Source organism: Colossoma macropomum, unplaced genomic scaffold (genome assembly GCF_904425465.1).
Source record: "Colossoma macropomum unplaced genomic scaffold, Colossoma_macropomum, whole genome shotgun sequence".
In the NCBI taxonomy this organism is placed as follows: domain Eukaryota; kingdom Metazoa; phylum Chordata; class Actinopteri; order Characiformes; family Serrasalmidae; genus Colossoma; species Colossoma macropomum.
This window is the reverse complement of record NW_023494788.1, coordinates 40168548-40184404: the sequence shown is the minus strand read 5'-3', so window position 1 is coordinate 40184404 and position 15857 is coordinate 40168548. Positions and strand designations below refer to the sequence as shown.

General features: G+C 40.6%; 1 protein-coding gene across 1 annotated transcript; it reads right to left on the bottom strand.

The window, feature by feature from the left end:
• Positions 1-2662: 2662 nt before the first annotated feature.
• gcna (germ cell nuclear acidic peptidase) lies at positions 2663-13569 on the bottom strand. The gene is made up of 13 exons (XM_036567918.1): positions 13535-13569; positions 11328-11424; positions 10853-11033; positions 10699-10762; positions 9305-9354; positions 9135-9201; positions 8973-9049; positions 7772-8179; positions 7436-7595; positions 5601-5745; positions 5376-5511; positions 4285-4489; positions 2663-3015 (listed from the first exon to the last, which is right to left on the bottom strand). Exons 2-13 carry the CDS (start codon positions 11415-11417, stop codon positions 2784-2786), a joined length of 1815 nt encoding a protein of 604 aa, XP_036423811.1. The 5' UTR covers positions 11418-11424; positions 13535-13569; the 3' UTR covers positions 2663-2783.
• Between the last annotated feature and the right edge of the window lie 2288 nt (positions 13570-15857).

Sequence of the window (15857 nt, the reverse complement as noted above, 5' to 3'; positions counted from 1 at the left end):
TCTCAAGAAATCTGTGGGCCAGAGAAAAAAAATGTTTTTATTTCATTTTTAATTAATGTTGTGCTGTAACCTGAACTGGCCATTGTTTATTTAAAATATGCAAAAACATCATCAGTAAATTACAGACACTTGTAGTAAACCCTGAAATATTACATGGACACTTGAAATATTCAAAGTTTAAATGTCCCCAGGTGTTCAGTCTTTTAAACCTACCTGTTTGTTTGAACAAGACACCTGACATCCTTTCTTTGCTGCAAGTTCATTAAGACTTGGGCTCAGTTTCTGAGCTGCTGAGATAATGTTAAGTGTTTATAGTGGCTGAACTGTAGTTAGTGTGTTCGATGATATGACTGGTGTGGAACTGTGCAGACTTGTGTAGAGTTGAGGTGTAACCGCTGTCCCATAGACCGTTGGGGTAGGAGAGTCGAAGCATATTACGTTGCAGTGCATGCTGGGGACTGTAGTGCAGCACATTGTAGAACAGGGTTTATATTAATAAAAAATTAAAATACTTTTGCAGGCCGGACGCTGTGCGATTGTGTGGCGGGCCTGATCTGGCCCACTGGCCTTGGGATCTAAACATTTTGAGCCCATGCTGCAGCTGCCTTGAGCAACAGCTGATATCATCGCCATCATTATCATATCATCACTTTTATTTATATAGCGCTTTTCCCATGCTCAAGGACGCTTTACAAATCAAAGAACATGAACGCCTGAAACAATTAACAACAAAAGAACAATACAGGCATAATGTTCAGTATAAACAGGACAATGATAACAGTGAAAACGAGTCTTTAACAGAGATTTAAATGAAGATAGAGAGGTGGCATCCTATTCCATAATTTGGGAGCTACTACACTACATGATCAATCACTCACAGAAGTCAATTGAAACCTTGGAAAACCTTGGAATTTTGTGATCCTGAAGTACAGGACAGAACGTACAGATAAAGTTCAGCCAGATTTTGAGGAGCCAGACCATGCAGACCTTTATATGTAATAAGGAGAACCTTATACTGAACATGGAATGTAATGGGCAACCAGTAAAGACTCTGAAGGACAGGGATGATGTGGTCATTCTTCTTTGTAAAGGTGACGATCCGAGCAGTGGTATTTTGCATATACTGCAACCTACAGAGGGCTTGGACAGGGAGGCCAGCGGTCTAACCGCAATGTACGAGCAGTATGAGTGCCTCACTGTAAATAACATTACCTGCCAAGTCAAAGTTTTCACTGTGTAGCGTGATGGGCAGAACTTGCACCATGAATACCACATATATGAGCGACTGCACCATCTGTAGGGTCAGGGTCATCGCTGCACACCTGCACCTGTAAACCAGGCCTACTGTATCCTAATAAAGCGGCGCAGACAAGCATGGTCAGATAACACAGAAACAGCACCAATATAGTGGTCAAGAAGCAGAACACTTTTGGTTGGGCTGGGAAGACATACATGGCCAGACAGCTACAGCAAGGCAAAAGGGCTTTCACCTGCACTATGCTTAGAACTAAACAATGCGATTACGCCTATAAGCAAGGCTAGAATCCATGTAAGTTCCACAGTGGTGAGAGCTGCACTGATCAGCATGACCATGAAAGACAAACTATAGGATACAAACTAGAAGCCCAGACCGTGAGTCAAGAATGGTCCCAAGAAAGGTAAACATGGCAGATTTGGTAAACAGCACCAGCAGCTGGAGGTTTTCACAGAACAGTAAATGGGTCTGCAGAACCAAAGGGAACGTAGCAGAGAAGGTGGGTGGGAGATGAACAGAAGGAGAGGAACACTCAAAAGTATGTTGGCTGTGCAACTCAAGCTCAAGAACCGAGCCTGATGTCCATCTGATGTCGATCCTCTACTCCAGTCTTCTTACATACCCTGACTCCAACTGCAGCGCAAAGCAAGAATGAGAACAGGTCTGAAACTGTTTATACAGCCAAACTCCAACTGTATAATCTCTGGGTAATCACACTGGCAGTAGACTGAAACACTGAGAAACACTTCATCAGCTGCGCTTTCTCTTGCCTTTAATTAGAAAAAAATTACTTTCCAAAGGAATACAGCCACATGGACATAAGATGATTAACAAATAAGAACATGTACTCAAGTACTTAGTATGTAACCACGCCCCTCTCCTCAATTTCACATCATTTAGTTCAAGTTTAACAAATATTTATTCAGCAAAGTGCTGTCTGCCAACACCAGTCAATATTTATATAGCTGCATGTACCTCTCACCTACATGAAGACAAAAGAATAAGCTCCTGTATGTAAACAGATTCATGGTGAATGACTGTATTCATTTATTTGCTACTCATATCAGTTCAAGCCAATATGATTCTATACATACATGTTTCAGTAAGAATGAAAAAATATTTATTTTATTGAAAACAAATGGCATTTGAAGATTCCGCAACATTAAAATTCAAACATACCAAACTTGACCTCAAGAACACAACTACAAACAATAACAAGCTACATTACTGACAAACACTGAAATGCATGGTCACTCAAGAGGATTCATTGGCTGTCCAGTTTAAATAAGCATTTCACAGTGTATTAACAGGATCTGGGGAAAGGGATCTGAAGCATAATGCCCAACACAAAAAGTGTTTTCACTGAGGTATGTAAGGCCAGATTAAAAAACAAACGGTCATCTATGATTAGCGCAGTTGCATTCAGAATAGGAGAAGCAAAAATCACACTGTACAGCAGCACTCTTGCTTATAAATTTGATAGATTTCACTCGTAGGACAGCTGGAGATACGTGAGGTTGATCCAAGATCAGCTCTGGCTGAGGCGTGTCTTGCTAGCAAAGTCGGCGCTGAGCTTGCGCATCACCTCGGCGTGACTCTGGCCGGTCAACTCCTGCCGAACTGTCCCGTAGTTCTCCTTCACGTAGGTGGCGAAGGGCGTGGGGCCCCGTGACTTAGAAGGAGTGAGCAGAACCAGCTGCCCAGTGCACAGGGCGCACACATACTTCTGGGTGTCCAGTGATTTAGAGTGACGGCCAATCCTGGAGATGGTCACAGGAAGAGATGTACAGGGAGTTTCAAAAAGATTCATCTGATTTCAAAATGATTTATTTCACTTGTAAATCATTACAGATCAGTGCAGTAAACTGTAAATGGTTTAAATGAGCATAAAGTTTATGATGTAATTGTAGAAGGTCTCAGTATGAACCTCCTCCAGCTGTACAGACAACATCAACACCATAGTCAAACTCATCCATACTGGATTGAGCATGTCGGGTGTCGCTGCACTCACGGCTCTTTCAGTGCGATTTCAGAGATCATCCAGTGTTGTTGGGAGTGGCACATAAACAGAATCCTTAACGTACCCCCACAAAAAAGTCACACGGTGTGAGATCTGGTGATGCTGGTGACCTTTTTCTTGGAACTGTTGGTACCAACAATGAACGCTCTGAGCTGTTGGAGGTTCACTGCCATACTGACAGTCAGAAACTCTATGACCCCCTCTTTCAATTGGATTGTGATTGGTTCCTAGACGCCTCACGGTTGTAAAAATACAGCGCTTTGAAATCGGCTGAATCTTTTTGAATCACCCTGTATTTTAATATTTAGGGGTAAGCATTCAAGGTGGAATGCTTAAAGTGTTACTCGGTCTACCATTTATTGATTAGGGAGGCACAATGAGGACTCATTTTGGCATCAGACATTTCAGGAAGTATTTACTGCTCTCCTGAAGAGCAGAATGAAGCTGGGTTACTATGCTAAAACGTCTGTTTCTCTGTAATGCTAATCCAGGTGGATCTACTTCCAATTTCTACACTTTATAAACGTTTATGTATTGGCAGGGGCAGATATGTACTTGTAGGTTAATATTGGTAAAACAGTGGTAAATCTAAAAATTTTTTTTTATTTTTTGCCCCGTCATAAACAATGTCTGTGTGTATTAATAAACATTTTGTTTTATAGCTTTCTCTAAGGTAGCTTTTACAGTCATTCAACATTAGTCTGGTTCCCATCACCACCACTGTGAGCAGTTCTGACTTGGTGAGTTTCTGTAGAAAGGCACATTTTATATCAAATCTTCTTGAATGACTGTTTACATGTTAATGAGTTAACTAGGCAGAAATATTTTAATATTTTCCTATTTAATCGATTCTTTCAGTTTAACATGTAAGAGGTAACTTAATCGTGTGCATTCTTGTGAATAAAGTCTGTAGTTAGTTTAAACCATGCTATTCAATTCAGGTATAAAGTGAATAATTAACATTAACTTCAAAAGAAATTCTTGCGAAGCTGTGAAAAGTCACACTTACGTGTTCTTGCAGCGGTTACACTGATACTGGTACTTGTAGTTGATGTCATAGCTGTGGCAGCGGGTGACCATGGGCAGCTCAGGGTGAGCCAGTGTGGCTTTACGGGCATAGATCTTCCAGAAGGGTCCGTGGCCATCCCGCACGTTGTTTATCAGCCACGTGGCCGCGTGGCACATTTCATGAACGAGCGTATCCCTTAACCGATCTGCAAGGGTTCAGTAGGATATCAGCAACACATCGGGAGAAATACACAGATAGGGCATAACATTATGACCACCTCCTTGTTTCTACGCTCATTGTCCATTTTATCAGCTCCACTTACTATATAGGTGCACTTTGTAGTTCTACAGTTACAGACTGTAGTCCATCTGTTTCTCTGCATACTTTGTTAGCCCCCTTTTACCCTGTTCTTCAGTGGTCAGGACCCCCATGGACCCTCACAGAGCAGGTACTATTTGGGTGGTGGGTCATTCTCAGCACTGCAGTGACAATAACGTGGTGGTGGTGTGTTAGTGTGTGTTGTGCTGGTACGAGTGGATCAGACAGCAGTGCTGCTGGAGTTTTTAAACACTGTGTCCACTCACTGTCCACTCTATTAGACACTCTACTTTGTCAGTCCACCTTGTAGATGTAAAGTCAGAGACAATAGCTCATCTGCTGCTGCACATTTTGTGTTGGTCATCCTCTAGTCCTTCATCAGTGGTCACAGGACGCTGCCCACAGGACGCTGTTGGCTGGTGGACTATTCTCAGTCCAGCAGTGACACTGAGGTGTTTAAAAACTCCAGCAGCACTGCTGTGTCTGATCCACTCAGACCAGCACAACACACACCAACACACCACCACCACGTTATTGTCACTGCACTGCTGAGTCCATGGGGTCCTGACCACTGAAGAACAGGGTAAAAGGGGGCTAACAAAGTATGCAGAGAAACAGATGGACTACAGTCTGTAACTGTAGAACTACAAAGTGCACCTATATAGTAAGTGGAGCTGATAAAATGGACAAATATATGTCATAATGTTATGCCTGATCGGTGTATGTAACACAGTTCTGGTTCAACAATAAGAATTCTTCAGCGGAAATATTACCTGCAGAGTCGCAGACTTTAACTGACAGTTCAATGCGGGCGTATCGTTTGCCTGTGACGCGCTCCTGCCCTGTGACACAATATCCTGCAGTCTTCCTCATTTTAGTATTCCAGGTGACTGACATGTCAGTGGGCAGCTAAAGAAATCGATGTTTTAAATTAGAACCAATTCTTTAAGTGCATGGTAACCATTATCAAGTGTGTACTTCAGATCAGACATACTGACCTTGCTCTCAAACACACTGGTGTTATACAGTTGGTAGAGCTTCTTGGTGAGCTCCTCTTTGTTCTGCTTGAAGCTGCGGCAGTACGCTGAGTCGGGGACGGACAGAGACTGCAGGAAACAGCCTGGAGTTTTACACACAGCCACTCTGTAAGATAGAAAATCAGTTCAGCATCACAATCACATGATATAAGTTTAAATACAGCACCAAAAATTGGAACATCTGTAACAACTACTACCAACACAAGTTTAGTTATGTTTACAGAACTAATGCAACTTAAGAATAAAGTTCAATAAACCAACACATTATGATCTCAAAACCTAACCAGTCATATATTACAGATATATTAAAGCACTAGTGACATTAATGAATTCCATGTTTTCTTTCTAAGTAGATTGTTCTTGTGGGCATACAATATACACGTGCAACTATGGGCTATGTATTTTTCCAAAATTCTCCACTTCCGATGCAAACTTGGCAATTCTAGTCTTGTGTAAAGCTCTACTCACCAATCACAAAGCTGATGTGGCTTTTAGGACCCGTACTGATTAACTGTTCCCTTATGGTCTGGTCTCTGGATGAGTTAAGCAAGCTAACCTAACAGACATAACTGTGTTATCAAGCTAGCTCATCTGTCTGCCTGTCAGCTGTGTGTTTGTTTGCTTATTCATCTGCCCATTCATTGATTTTATCCAGCCATGTCAGCACAGCCCTGGATGCACATGCAGCAGTAAAGTGATTAAGAACTTAAACTAATTTAAGTGTGGTTCTACAACTCAACTTGCAGAGCCTTTTTAATTCATTTCCCTCCGCTTGTGCTGTTGTATTTAACTCTGTCCAAGTCTCCCACAGCAGGCAGGGAGACTTGGGCCCAATCCTATTTCTTAGTTTCACCCCTACCCCTTGTTTTCGAGTGTCACCTTGCTCCTTGGAACTGAGTTACAAGGGGTAGTGGTTGAAATCTTCCCTATGAAATGGGACCCTCAAATAAAAAGGAGGGTAAAGTTCAGCAACCTCACTGCTGGGCTTTAGTTACATTTAGGGAATCATACGCAACTATTATTTATTATCGCCCACCCCTAATTCGTTGGTGGTATGAAGCTGAAGTCAGCAATTCACCAGCTTCTTGTTCAAATTTTCCTGTTCCACCTTAAATGGTGCAGCAATTACATTCTGGTTGCCTGGTTGGAAATTTAGCTAGATAGCTACCGAGACTACTAGTGACTTTATATGCTTGTTATGAAGAAAAGGACCATAATAGACTGAAACGACATTAAACTAAGATAATACACTGGTTATCGTAACTTTTTTAACAGAGAAAATTCACACATTTGTGGGTTTCTTTGGTTGCTTGCTCAGCCATCTTGCTGGTTTTTCTTTTTTTCTTGTAACACTATTTAGACTGTGTCTCTGAAAAAACCTCCGTTTGGGGGGCCATGTAGCCCTAACACTTCACTCTACCCCTCTATCTTAACAAAAATCAGGACACCCTAACCCTAGACGTGAATGTGCAAAACGGAGGGCTAAGGGCTAAGTGGTAGGGCCGAGGAGGGGTGAAATGGGACTGGGCCTTGGACTGAGTAGGGTGCTCATAAAAATATTACAACCATACCCACACAGTTCTCAGACAGGCCTGATCAGCTGTTTTATTTCCACCTCTCTTTTCCCCCATTCAAAACTTACTGCATGCTTAATACAACAATTTTAATATCATATATAGATTTTGTTGTTTTACACTTTGTTCTTTAGGACTTTAAGAACTCTGAAGAGCAGCAAAAGAAAATTAAAATCAATTTTAAAAGAAAACAGCTGAAGCAGATATGAACACTCCCTCTACCTGCTGCTGAGGCCTGCCCTGGCCTCAGTCTGGCTCACAGGTCTGCTAACAGGGAGCTGTGCTGGAGTCCTGTCCACCTGGGATCCTTTCACTGGTGCCCGATCACTCTCTTTTGGACCTCTCACAGATGGGGTCACACAGGCTGTTGCGGCTTTAGGCTCTAAACAGCAAAGCATAGACAGAGAAACACAGGAAATAAGCTGCGTAAAGCAAACGTATGAATTCCACCCCAAAATCCTTGATAGTTGACTGTATCCCACTTTCCAACTTAACCTAGCTTTGACATGGATGCTATGAGAATTTCCATTAAGCTCCAGAAAGATGCAGTGACTTCACCTGTTGGAGGCTTAGGAGAAGCATGAGTGCTACTGCTTCCTAACTTCTGGGTCTTCCTGATGCGGTCCAGTAAGGATTGAAACTCATCCTCAGAGCTGGCCGAGTTGTCCCGCCACCCAGTGTGCATGGGCGGGGCTGAGGAAGGCACGGGTGTGGGGACAGAAGCAAGAGGAGAAGGAACGTACGAGGTGCTCCTGGGTTCTTTATGTGAAATGTCTCTCTCCTCAGAAGACGGTCTGCTTGTGGACTGGCTTGCAGGCCGGCTGTGCCGCGTCTTCCAGGTGCTTTTGATTACTATGTCACTGTCGTCATCACTCTCGCTGAGAAAGACTGGGGAGTTGTACTGAGAAACAGGCTGCTTCTCCAGCCTTTGCAGAGACTTAGGGGTTTTGGGCGTCTTCAGTTTTCCTGTGTAAACACCACATTTCAGTCAAAAGTACATCAGGATGCCAGCATTAATGTATAAGGCCCTTTAATGTAAGTCAGGGGTGTCAAACTCAACCAGTAAAAGGGCCATATTAAAAATCTCATTAAATTTGTGGGCCAGAGAAAAAAATGTTTTATTTCATTTTTATTGTTGTGCTATAACCCGAACTGGCCACTGTTTGTTCAAAATGTGCAGCAGACCTTGTCATATTAAAGAGACACTTGAAATATTCAAAATTTAAATGTCCCCAGGTGTTCGGTCTTTTAAACCTACCTATCTGCTCGAACTAGACACCTGGCATCCTTTCTTAGCTGCAAGTTCATTCAGACTTGGGCTCAGTTTCTGAGCTGCTGAGCTGATGTTAAGTGTTTATAGTGGTTGAACTGCAGCTGAAATGCATTTTGGTGATATGACTCGTGTGGATTTGTGTAGAATTGACGTATAACCGCTGTTGCTTTGACTGTTGCTGGGGTACGAAAGTCTGAGTACATTACGTTGCAGTGCATGCTGGGGACTGTAGTGCAGCATGTTGTGAAACGGGCTAATATTAATAGAAAATTAATATACTTTTGTGGGCCAGATAGGATTGTGTGGCGGGCCTGATCAGCCTTGTGTTTGACACATGGGCTGTAAGTCTTACAGTGGTAGCTCTGTTGCTGAGAAATGAAGGTGTTTTTAAAAAGGTCAGTGCACACAGATACAAATAACAGCTCTAGTCTTTTATATTACACAAAGCAGGATGCAAATCATAGCAAGAGATTTTCTAAAGGTTACCTTTAGAAATGGACGGCTTCTTCTTCTCCACAACAAAGTCATCATCGGACGAGTCATCCACTATGAAATGTTTAAGGCTGTAGAATGAAATATTGATGTGAATCATCACTTTATATCAATAAATATAAAAAAAACTAAAACACCAGCAAAGCTGTCACTGACCCGTCATCACTTCCACTCCCAGACTGCAGGCTGAGCTTAGCCTTGGGTGTTTTTACACGACTCAGAACTACAAAAGAAAATAAACAGGTTTAAATATCTCCCAGCTGCAGCCATCAACATGAATAACAACCAAAACAGGTCTAGAAACAAACAGAGAAGAAATAACTTACAGTTTTCAAAAGTATCGTCATTGTCTGAAGAGGAAACAAGAATAGGCTCTCTAGAGAGAGATGAACTGAGTTAGTATGGACCAAACTGCATCAATATCATCACAAAATCAGTCAAGTCAGATGCAGTTCTCTGCTATTTCTGCATATCGTTGCTGTCCAGTGAAAAACATGTATCTCCATTTTTTGTGATTTTTTACTTTTCTGCATCGTTTGAGCTCAGCAGATGTCCTTTACATTGTCTGAAAACTTCATGACGATTGGACCAATAGAAATGCTCCAAAACTGCTTAGAATAAAACTTCTTTCCATTAACTTACACTGAAATAAAGAACGTTTTTGCCCTCTCCTGTAAAGTTACTTTTTTGGAGATTCTTTGGACAGCGATGATACATTACATCAAGGCTCTCGTGGCACGGTTTTTAATCGTGCTACTCCACTTTTAACTCTAATCACAGACCAAAGCAAAGGCTGCTTCAACAGCGTTAGGCCGTAAATCTCACTTGTCAGTCCACCCTCTCCTCCTTTGTCATCCCCGAGTCCGGGAAATGTTGTCACATTGTTTTTGAAAGTCACATGATTAAAAATGAAATACCAACAACTTTCTTTTTCGTATTTTTGATACGATTCTGTAGTATATTTAGACGTACACCAAACCTGATTCACAAATACATATTCGTGGAACTTTAATATCAATACGGTTGATTAGTTGCCCAGCTAATATTACCGAGGCCGTTCTCAGAACCTCCATCAAGCTTGACTGGGGTGGAGGCAATGTTTATGGTTATTTTAAAAAAGAAAATCAGCTGGCTGTTTTGATTGCTAGCAAATTTGTGTTAAATTTTCTCCGTCGTTTACTTTTAAGGCATCTCTTTCGTCAACAAAATCACGTGTTTGTTTTCTTATTGTATTTACTAATAATATGCTGGCTTAAGTGTTTTAATAACAACACTATAAAATCGCTCAAATTAACTACTTAACTACACAATAAAGAACAGGGAAAAATATAATTAAAGCAAGCGTTTAGTTTTTTTATTCAAAAAACTGCAGAAAGAAAACTCTCAGGCTCTATTCGCAATACTACCCCACGACACTAGACGTCAATAATGGCAACAGCGCCACCTCCTCTCTGGGGCCTCAGACAGGTACCACAGGAGAGGTAAGCCTCAGGAATGAGATGTGCGTACAACTTCAGAAAGGTGCCATCAGCTTGGACAAGTAGAAAATAAAAAATAAATGACTGATGGTTTTACACTCTTATGGAGTTTTTCCTGCCACTGCTGTCCTCAACTTGCTCTTTGTGATATTACCTATTATAAATAGTGCTACACAATTGAAAGTGAGTTAAATTCAACTGAACTGCATTACTGCTTTATACTGATAAAAAAGCCCACTCACTTTGCTTCCCTAGCAGATGAGACTGATTTGCAAGCAGGTCTGGGTGTAGCCTTCCGTGCCAGAACTGAACAGAGAAGAAAAACAGACATGACAGGACATTATTCCTAACACCCACTATTCCTTCCCTGCTGTCGCATCAGACTTCCTAACTTACTTTGATCAAACTCATCATCACTGGAGTCCAGATTTAAATGTGTATTTCCCTTTCCATGCTGATTCTCCTTGTCAGAGCTTTCGCTGTTGCTGTCAGAGAGGAGCGGCTTGCGCAGAGGGTCTCCCCCGAGAGCAGAGGGAGTAGCCACAGCGGGACGCCTGCTTTTCAAGCTCTTTCTCAACTGAGCAAAGAAGAAAAGAGCAGATATAGAATAGAAGACAACATTATTGCACAGCCAAAGCAGGAAACTTGTCTTTGGCCTCTCCAAGCACAGCAGACATAATGCAGTACAAATTCTAGGCTGACAACAAAACACAATATTCAATATACACATTAATGTACGCCAGTCATGAAAGAGTAATGAATAAAATAATATTTACATTATCAAATTTACTACATAAAAAAAGAAAAAAGAGAAAAAGTAGTCCTGGCTACAACACAATCACGTCTATATAACTGACTTAATCATATTTACCTCTTCTCCAGCTCGGTCCAGAACACCAGGTTTGTCCCAGCTGAATTTTCCTGCAACTCTCTGAAACAGCTTTTGGGGGCTCAGCTCCATTTGCAGTCTGCAAAATAGGAAACACATAAGCTGTTATCACTGACTTCTTCTGTAAGCTGTGAGTTCGGTTAGCTACTTAATTGTCCAAGCTATCCATAGATATATTATCATTCCTTTAACCTTTTCAACTCCTTTTCAACTCCTTCGTCATATTCTTCATAACTTTCATATTTCATAAGCTACATTCTAAAGGTGGGGGTCGTATGAGAGCTGTAACTGTCTTCTTTCCAGTCAAATAGATGGGTGATGTAATTTTAAACCCTTATAATAAAAGAAGCTGAACTCACAATTTATTTTCTACTGAAAGTCGACCCATTTTTCCACAAATCTGGGCTATAAACTATAAACAGATGGCGTCTCTTCAGTGATCTGCTCTGTAAAAATTATTTTTATAAAATAATACAAAGAGCGTCTAAGATTTTTGGCTTTCAGCAGTAAATTGTAAGCATATAGCAATATGTGTATCATAAAACACATGTTCTGTTAATTTGAGGGGAACTTTTACAAAAAAAATAAATAAACTTTTTACATTTATTTCATGCAGTTACTGAATAATTTGCCTTACGATTTGGTCATGTAGATCAAGATGGAAAAAACAAAATATACCCTGGTGAATAAGAGAAGATTTACTAAATGGCAAATTATACCGATTTGTCAAATTGCATAACTAAGTGGTTACTGATTCAGAGGGGTTTGATGTGAAATGGGCTGTTCTAGAGAAACTTGCAGAGTCAGAATTGTTTACAGTGGTGGTCAGAGGAACCAGACAGCCTCTAAAAGCTCCCTCACAGAAAGATATCAGAAGAAATGGCTACAGATACTTTCTGATGCTTCATGATGCCTGAAACACTGTGTTTCGATGGTTTTGAGGTAAGTTTCTGACCTGAAACAAGCAGAGCGTTGTAAGGCAAAATGAACCCCAAAGAAAACTTTTTTTCTTTTATTTACCACTATTCTACCATTATCAACACAACTTATAACAGTATGTAATATATATAAATGCACAGGAAGTTCACTGGTTGGAGACCTTAGGAAAATGGCCATATTTGCATTGTAGATATGAGACTCCTGGTTCCTATTGCCACCACAAAGACGAAATCCAAGTTGGCACGTTAACCTACAACACCACTTCCCATTAGGGCTGCAACTGACGATTATTTTCATTGTCGATTAATCAGTTGATTACTTTCTTGAGTAACTGATTAGTTGTTTGGTCTATAAAATGTCAGAAAATGGTGAAAAATGTTGATCAGTGTTTTCAAAAGCCCTTTTTTTGTCCCCAACCTAAAGATATTCAGTTTGGTGTCACAGAGGAGTAAAGAAACCAGAAAATATTCAAATTTAGGAAACAGGAATCAGATAAATGTTAAATTTTCACTCAAACCGATTAATCGGTCACCAAAATAGTTGGCACTTAAATGAATAGTCAACAACTAATCAATTAATCGATTAACTATTGCAGCTCTACTTCCTATCAAACAGCTCCTAATGACTTTGCCTACATTCCCATTTAAGAGATTTCCCTTCGTATTTTTAGGCTTCGGTATGCTATAATTTTCAGTCTCTCTCGGTCCAAAAGTGCAGAGCAGACACGTTTCTAAATGTAAACAACCTTGTTCTCCTGTAGAACTCAGGAGGAAAGCGGGTTTATAGGAAATCTGGCTTTTAAAGTTTAAAACGTTAAGTGTATTTTACATTAACATTTGTATACAGACGTTCACGCGTGGATATCTGACCGTTTATCGTCTAAATTAACATGTTTGAAAAGGCAACAAGCCTCTTATTCGACAGGATCTTGTTCGAATTTTCCCGTTCCACCTTAAATGGTGCAGCAGGTAGCAACATTCAAACTAGAAGCCAACTTCAGCCAAACTAAACTAACTCAATCTAACGTTATATAATCGAATCCGTGAATAGAAACAATGGTATATGTTCGCTATATGCTACATAGCTAGGCTAGCCAAGTTAGCTGAACTCAGTGAAAAGCATTTTGTATCAACAATAAACAACCCAACCAGCGGTCAGAACACCAGGACAGGTGACCACTCCTCAGAACTACACTTCGCTTTGAAACAGGACAGTTTTGTGTGATTAAGTGAGTTAATCTGATGTCAAACCTGGGAGCGACGCGCAGGTTTAAATTTACCTCCTCGGAAACGGTCACGACTCCTGAACAACGTCCTTCCTGTAGATCAGCCCGCCTCGCCGTGCTTAAAGGGGAACTCCGCCGATTTTCAAAATTTTGTTTAAGCCTCTATTGCACGATGTTTACGGAGCCCCGGAGGGAACGGAGGTAAAAAAAATAATTCGAACGAACGTTTTCTTTTATTCGTGATCACGATTTCTTAAATCGTTCTCTCGTTTTCTTTTTACCGTGGCCATGTTTTATTTTTAACTGAACGCTCGTTGTTTGTGTTTTGATAACAGCTCCCTGAGACTGTCTGACGGGTTTTGACGAGTTAGATTGATGAGATGATGGACAGAGATGCTCATCAGGTCTGATTCTGATTTGGGGGGTTATGAGGAAACTGCAGCTCCTCTTCACAGCGAAGGGCCCACGGTGTTTCTGCTCCCGGCCAAGCTGCGGTGTTAGAGACCATCGCACAATTACAGGACGAAATGATCAGCGTTTCAACATCCTCACATTAATATATCTATATCTAATCCATAGATCTATTAAACTCTCTCGGCATTTGACCTCATCCCACATTAATGTTTCTGTGTGTGTTTAATTTGAGTTTGTTGAAACGTTGACGCTGTTCATTTCTTCCTGTAATTGTGTGATGGTCTCTAACGCTGATCATTTCTTTCTGTAATTGTGTGATGGTCTCTAATGCTTGTGATGGTCTCTAATGCTGATCATTTCTTCCTGTAATTGTGTGATGGTCTTTAATGCTTGTGATGGTCTCTAACGCTGCTCATTTCTTCTTGTAATTGTGTGATGGTCTTTAACGCTGTTCATTTCTACCTGTAATTGTGTGATGGTCTCTAACGCTGATCATTTCTTCCTGTAATTGTGTGATGGTCTCTAACGCTGCTCATTTCTTCCTGTAATTGTGTGATGGTCTCTAACGCTGATCATTTCTTCCTGTAATTGTGTGATGGTCTCTAACGCTGCTCATTTCTTCCTGTAATTGTGTGATGATCTCTAACGCTGTTCATTTCTTCCTGTAATTGTGTGATGGTCTCTAACGCTGTTCATTTCATTTGAGAAAACGAATTCGAAAATCGTGATCACGAATTTAAAAAAACGTACCCACGAAGTAAAGAAAACGTGGGAGTGCATTTAAGAAATCTTGATCATGAATAAAAGAAAACGTGTGTACGAACTGCAAAACGTTCGCTCGAATTATTATTTTTTACCTCCGCCCCCTCCGGGGCTCCGTACTGATGTTGCATCAGGGCAACAAACTCATTTTCCTCACTTTACAGTAATGTCATACATATTCAAAGGCAACGAAAGGGTTAACAATAAAGGGAAGAGTTTGAGTAAGTCAATAAAAAGCATGTGCTTGGTCGTCATAATGTCTCTCAGTGGGAACATTAAACCCCTGTTTTTACATTCAGTATCAATTTTCTTTTTTATGAGAATTTGAATAAATATGTTTGTTTCCTACGAGCAACATTGCATGACACTGGAATGGATTTAGCCAGTTACAAGCCAGGTCTCACCACTTGAGGGAACACAGCTCTATTGTTCCACCTCATTGTTGCACAATGTTGTCTCAAGGCAACATTTTACAAAAGGACCTCTGTACACATTGTTTATTTATTTGTTGTTAAATGTTTCTGAATTTAATAATCAAAGATCATTTTATGCAAGAAAAGTGAACTGAATATATACATATACATATACATATACATATGTATAATTTTTGACTTCATAATGCATGCAGTAGAGGGTTAAGATTAGTTAAGAAGCAAACAAAGCCATTCAGAGTGGTTTGGTGTGAAATGGTTCAGTGTAGAGAAACTGAGACTCTGACTGGTGGTGAATGTAACCAGGGGCTGCAATGTCTAATGCAAATATAGCCATTTTATTTACTATTCAAAACCACCAGTAGAAGACAACATTATTGCACAGCCAAAGCAGGAAACTTGTCTTTGGCCTCTCCAAGCACAGCAGACAGAATACAGTACAATTTCACCAAAGAACACCAGGTGTGTCCCAGCTGAATTTTCCTGCGACTCTCTGAAACAGCTTTTGGGGGCTCTGCTCCATTTGCAGTCTGCAAAATAGGAAACACATAAGCTGTTATCACTGACTTCTTCTGTAAGCTGTGAGTTCAGTTAGATACTTAATTGTCCAAACTATCCATAGATATATTTTCATTCCTTCAAAGATTTGCTAAATGGCGAATTATACAGATTTGTCAAATTTGTGCATTATTAAGTGGTTACTGACTCAGAGGGGTTTGATGTGAAATGGGCTGTTCTAGA

Excerpts from the sequence above, each read along its gene's own strand:
- gcna (XM_036567918.1), bottom strand. The coding sequence starts at position 11,417 with ATGGAGCTGAGCCCCCAAAAGCTGTTTCAGAGAGTTGCAGGAAAATTC. Across the intron at positions 8,180-8,972 it reads GAAGCCGTCCATTTCTAAAG|GAAAACTGAAGACGCCCAAA; the intron begins GTAACCTTTAGA and ends GTGTTTACACAG. Across the intron at positions 5,512-5,600 it reads CCAGTGTGTTTGAGAGCAAG|CTGCCCACTGACATGTCAGT; the intron begins GTCAGTATGTCT and ends CGATTTCTTTAG.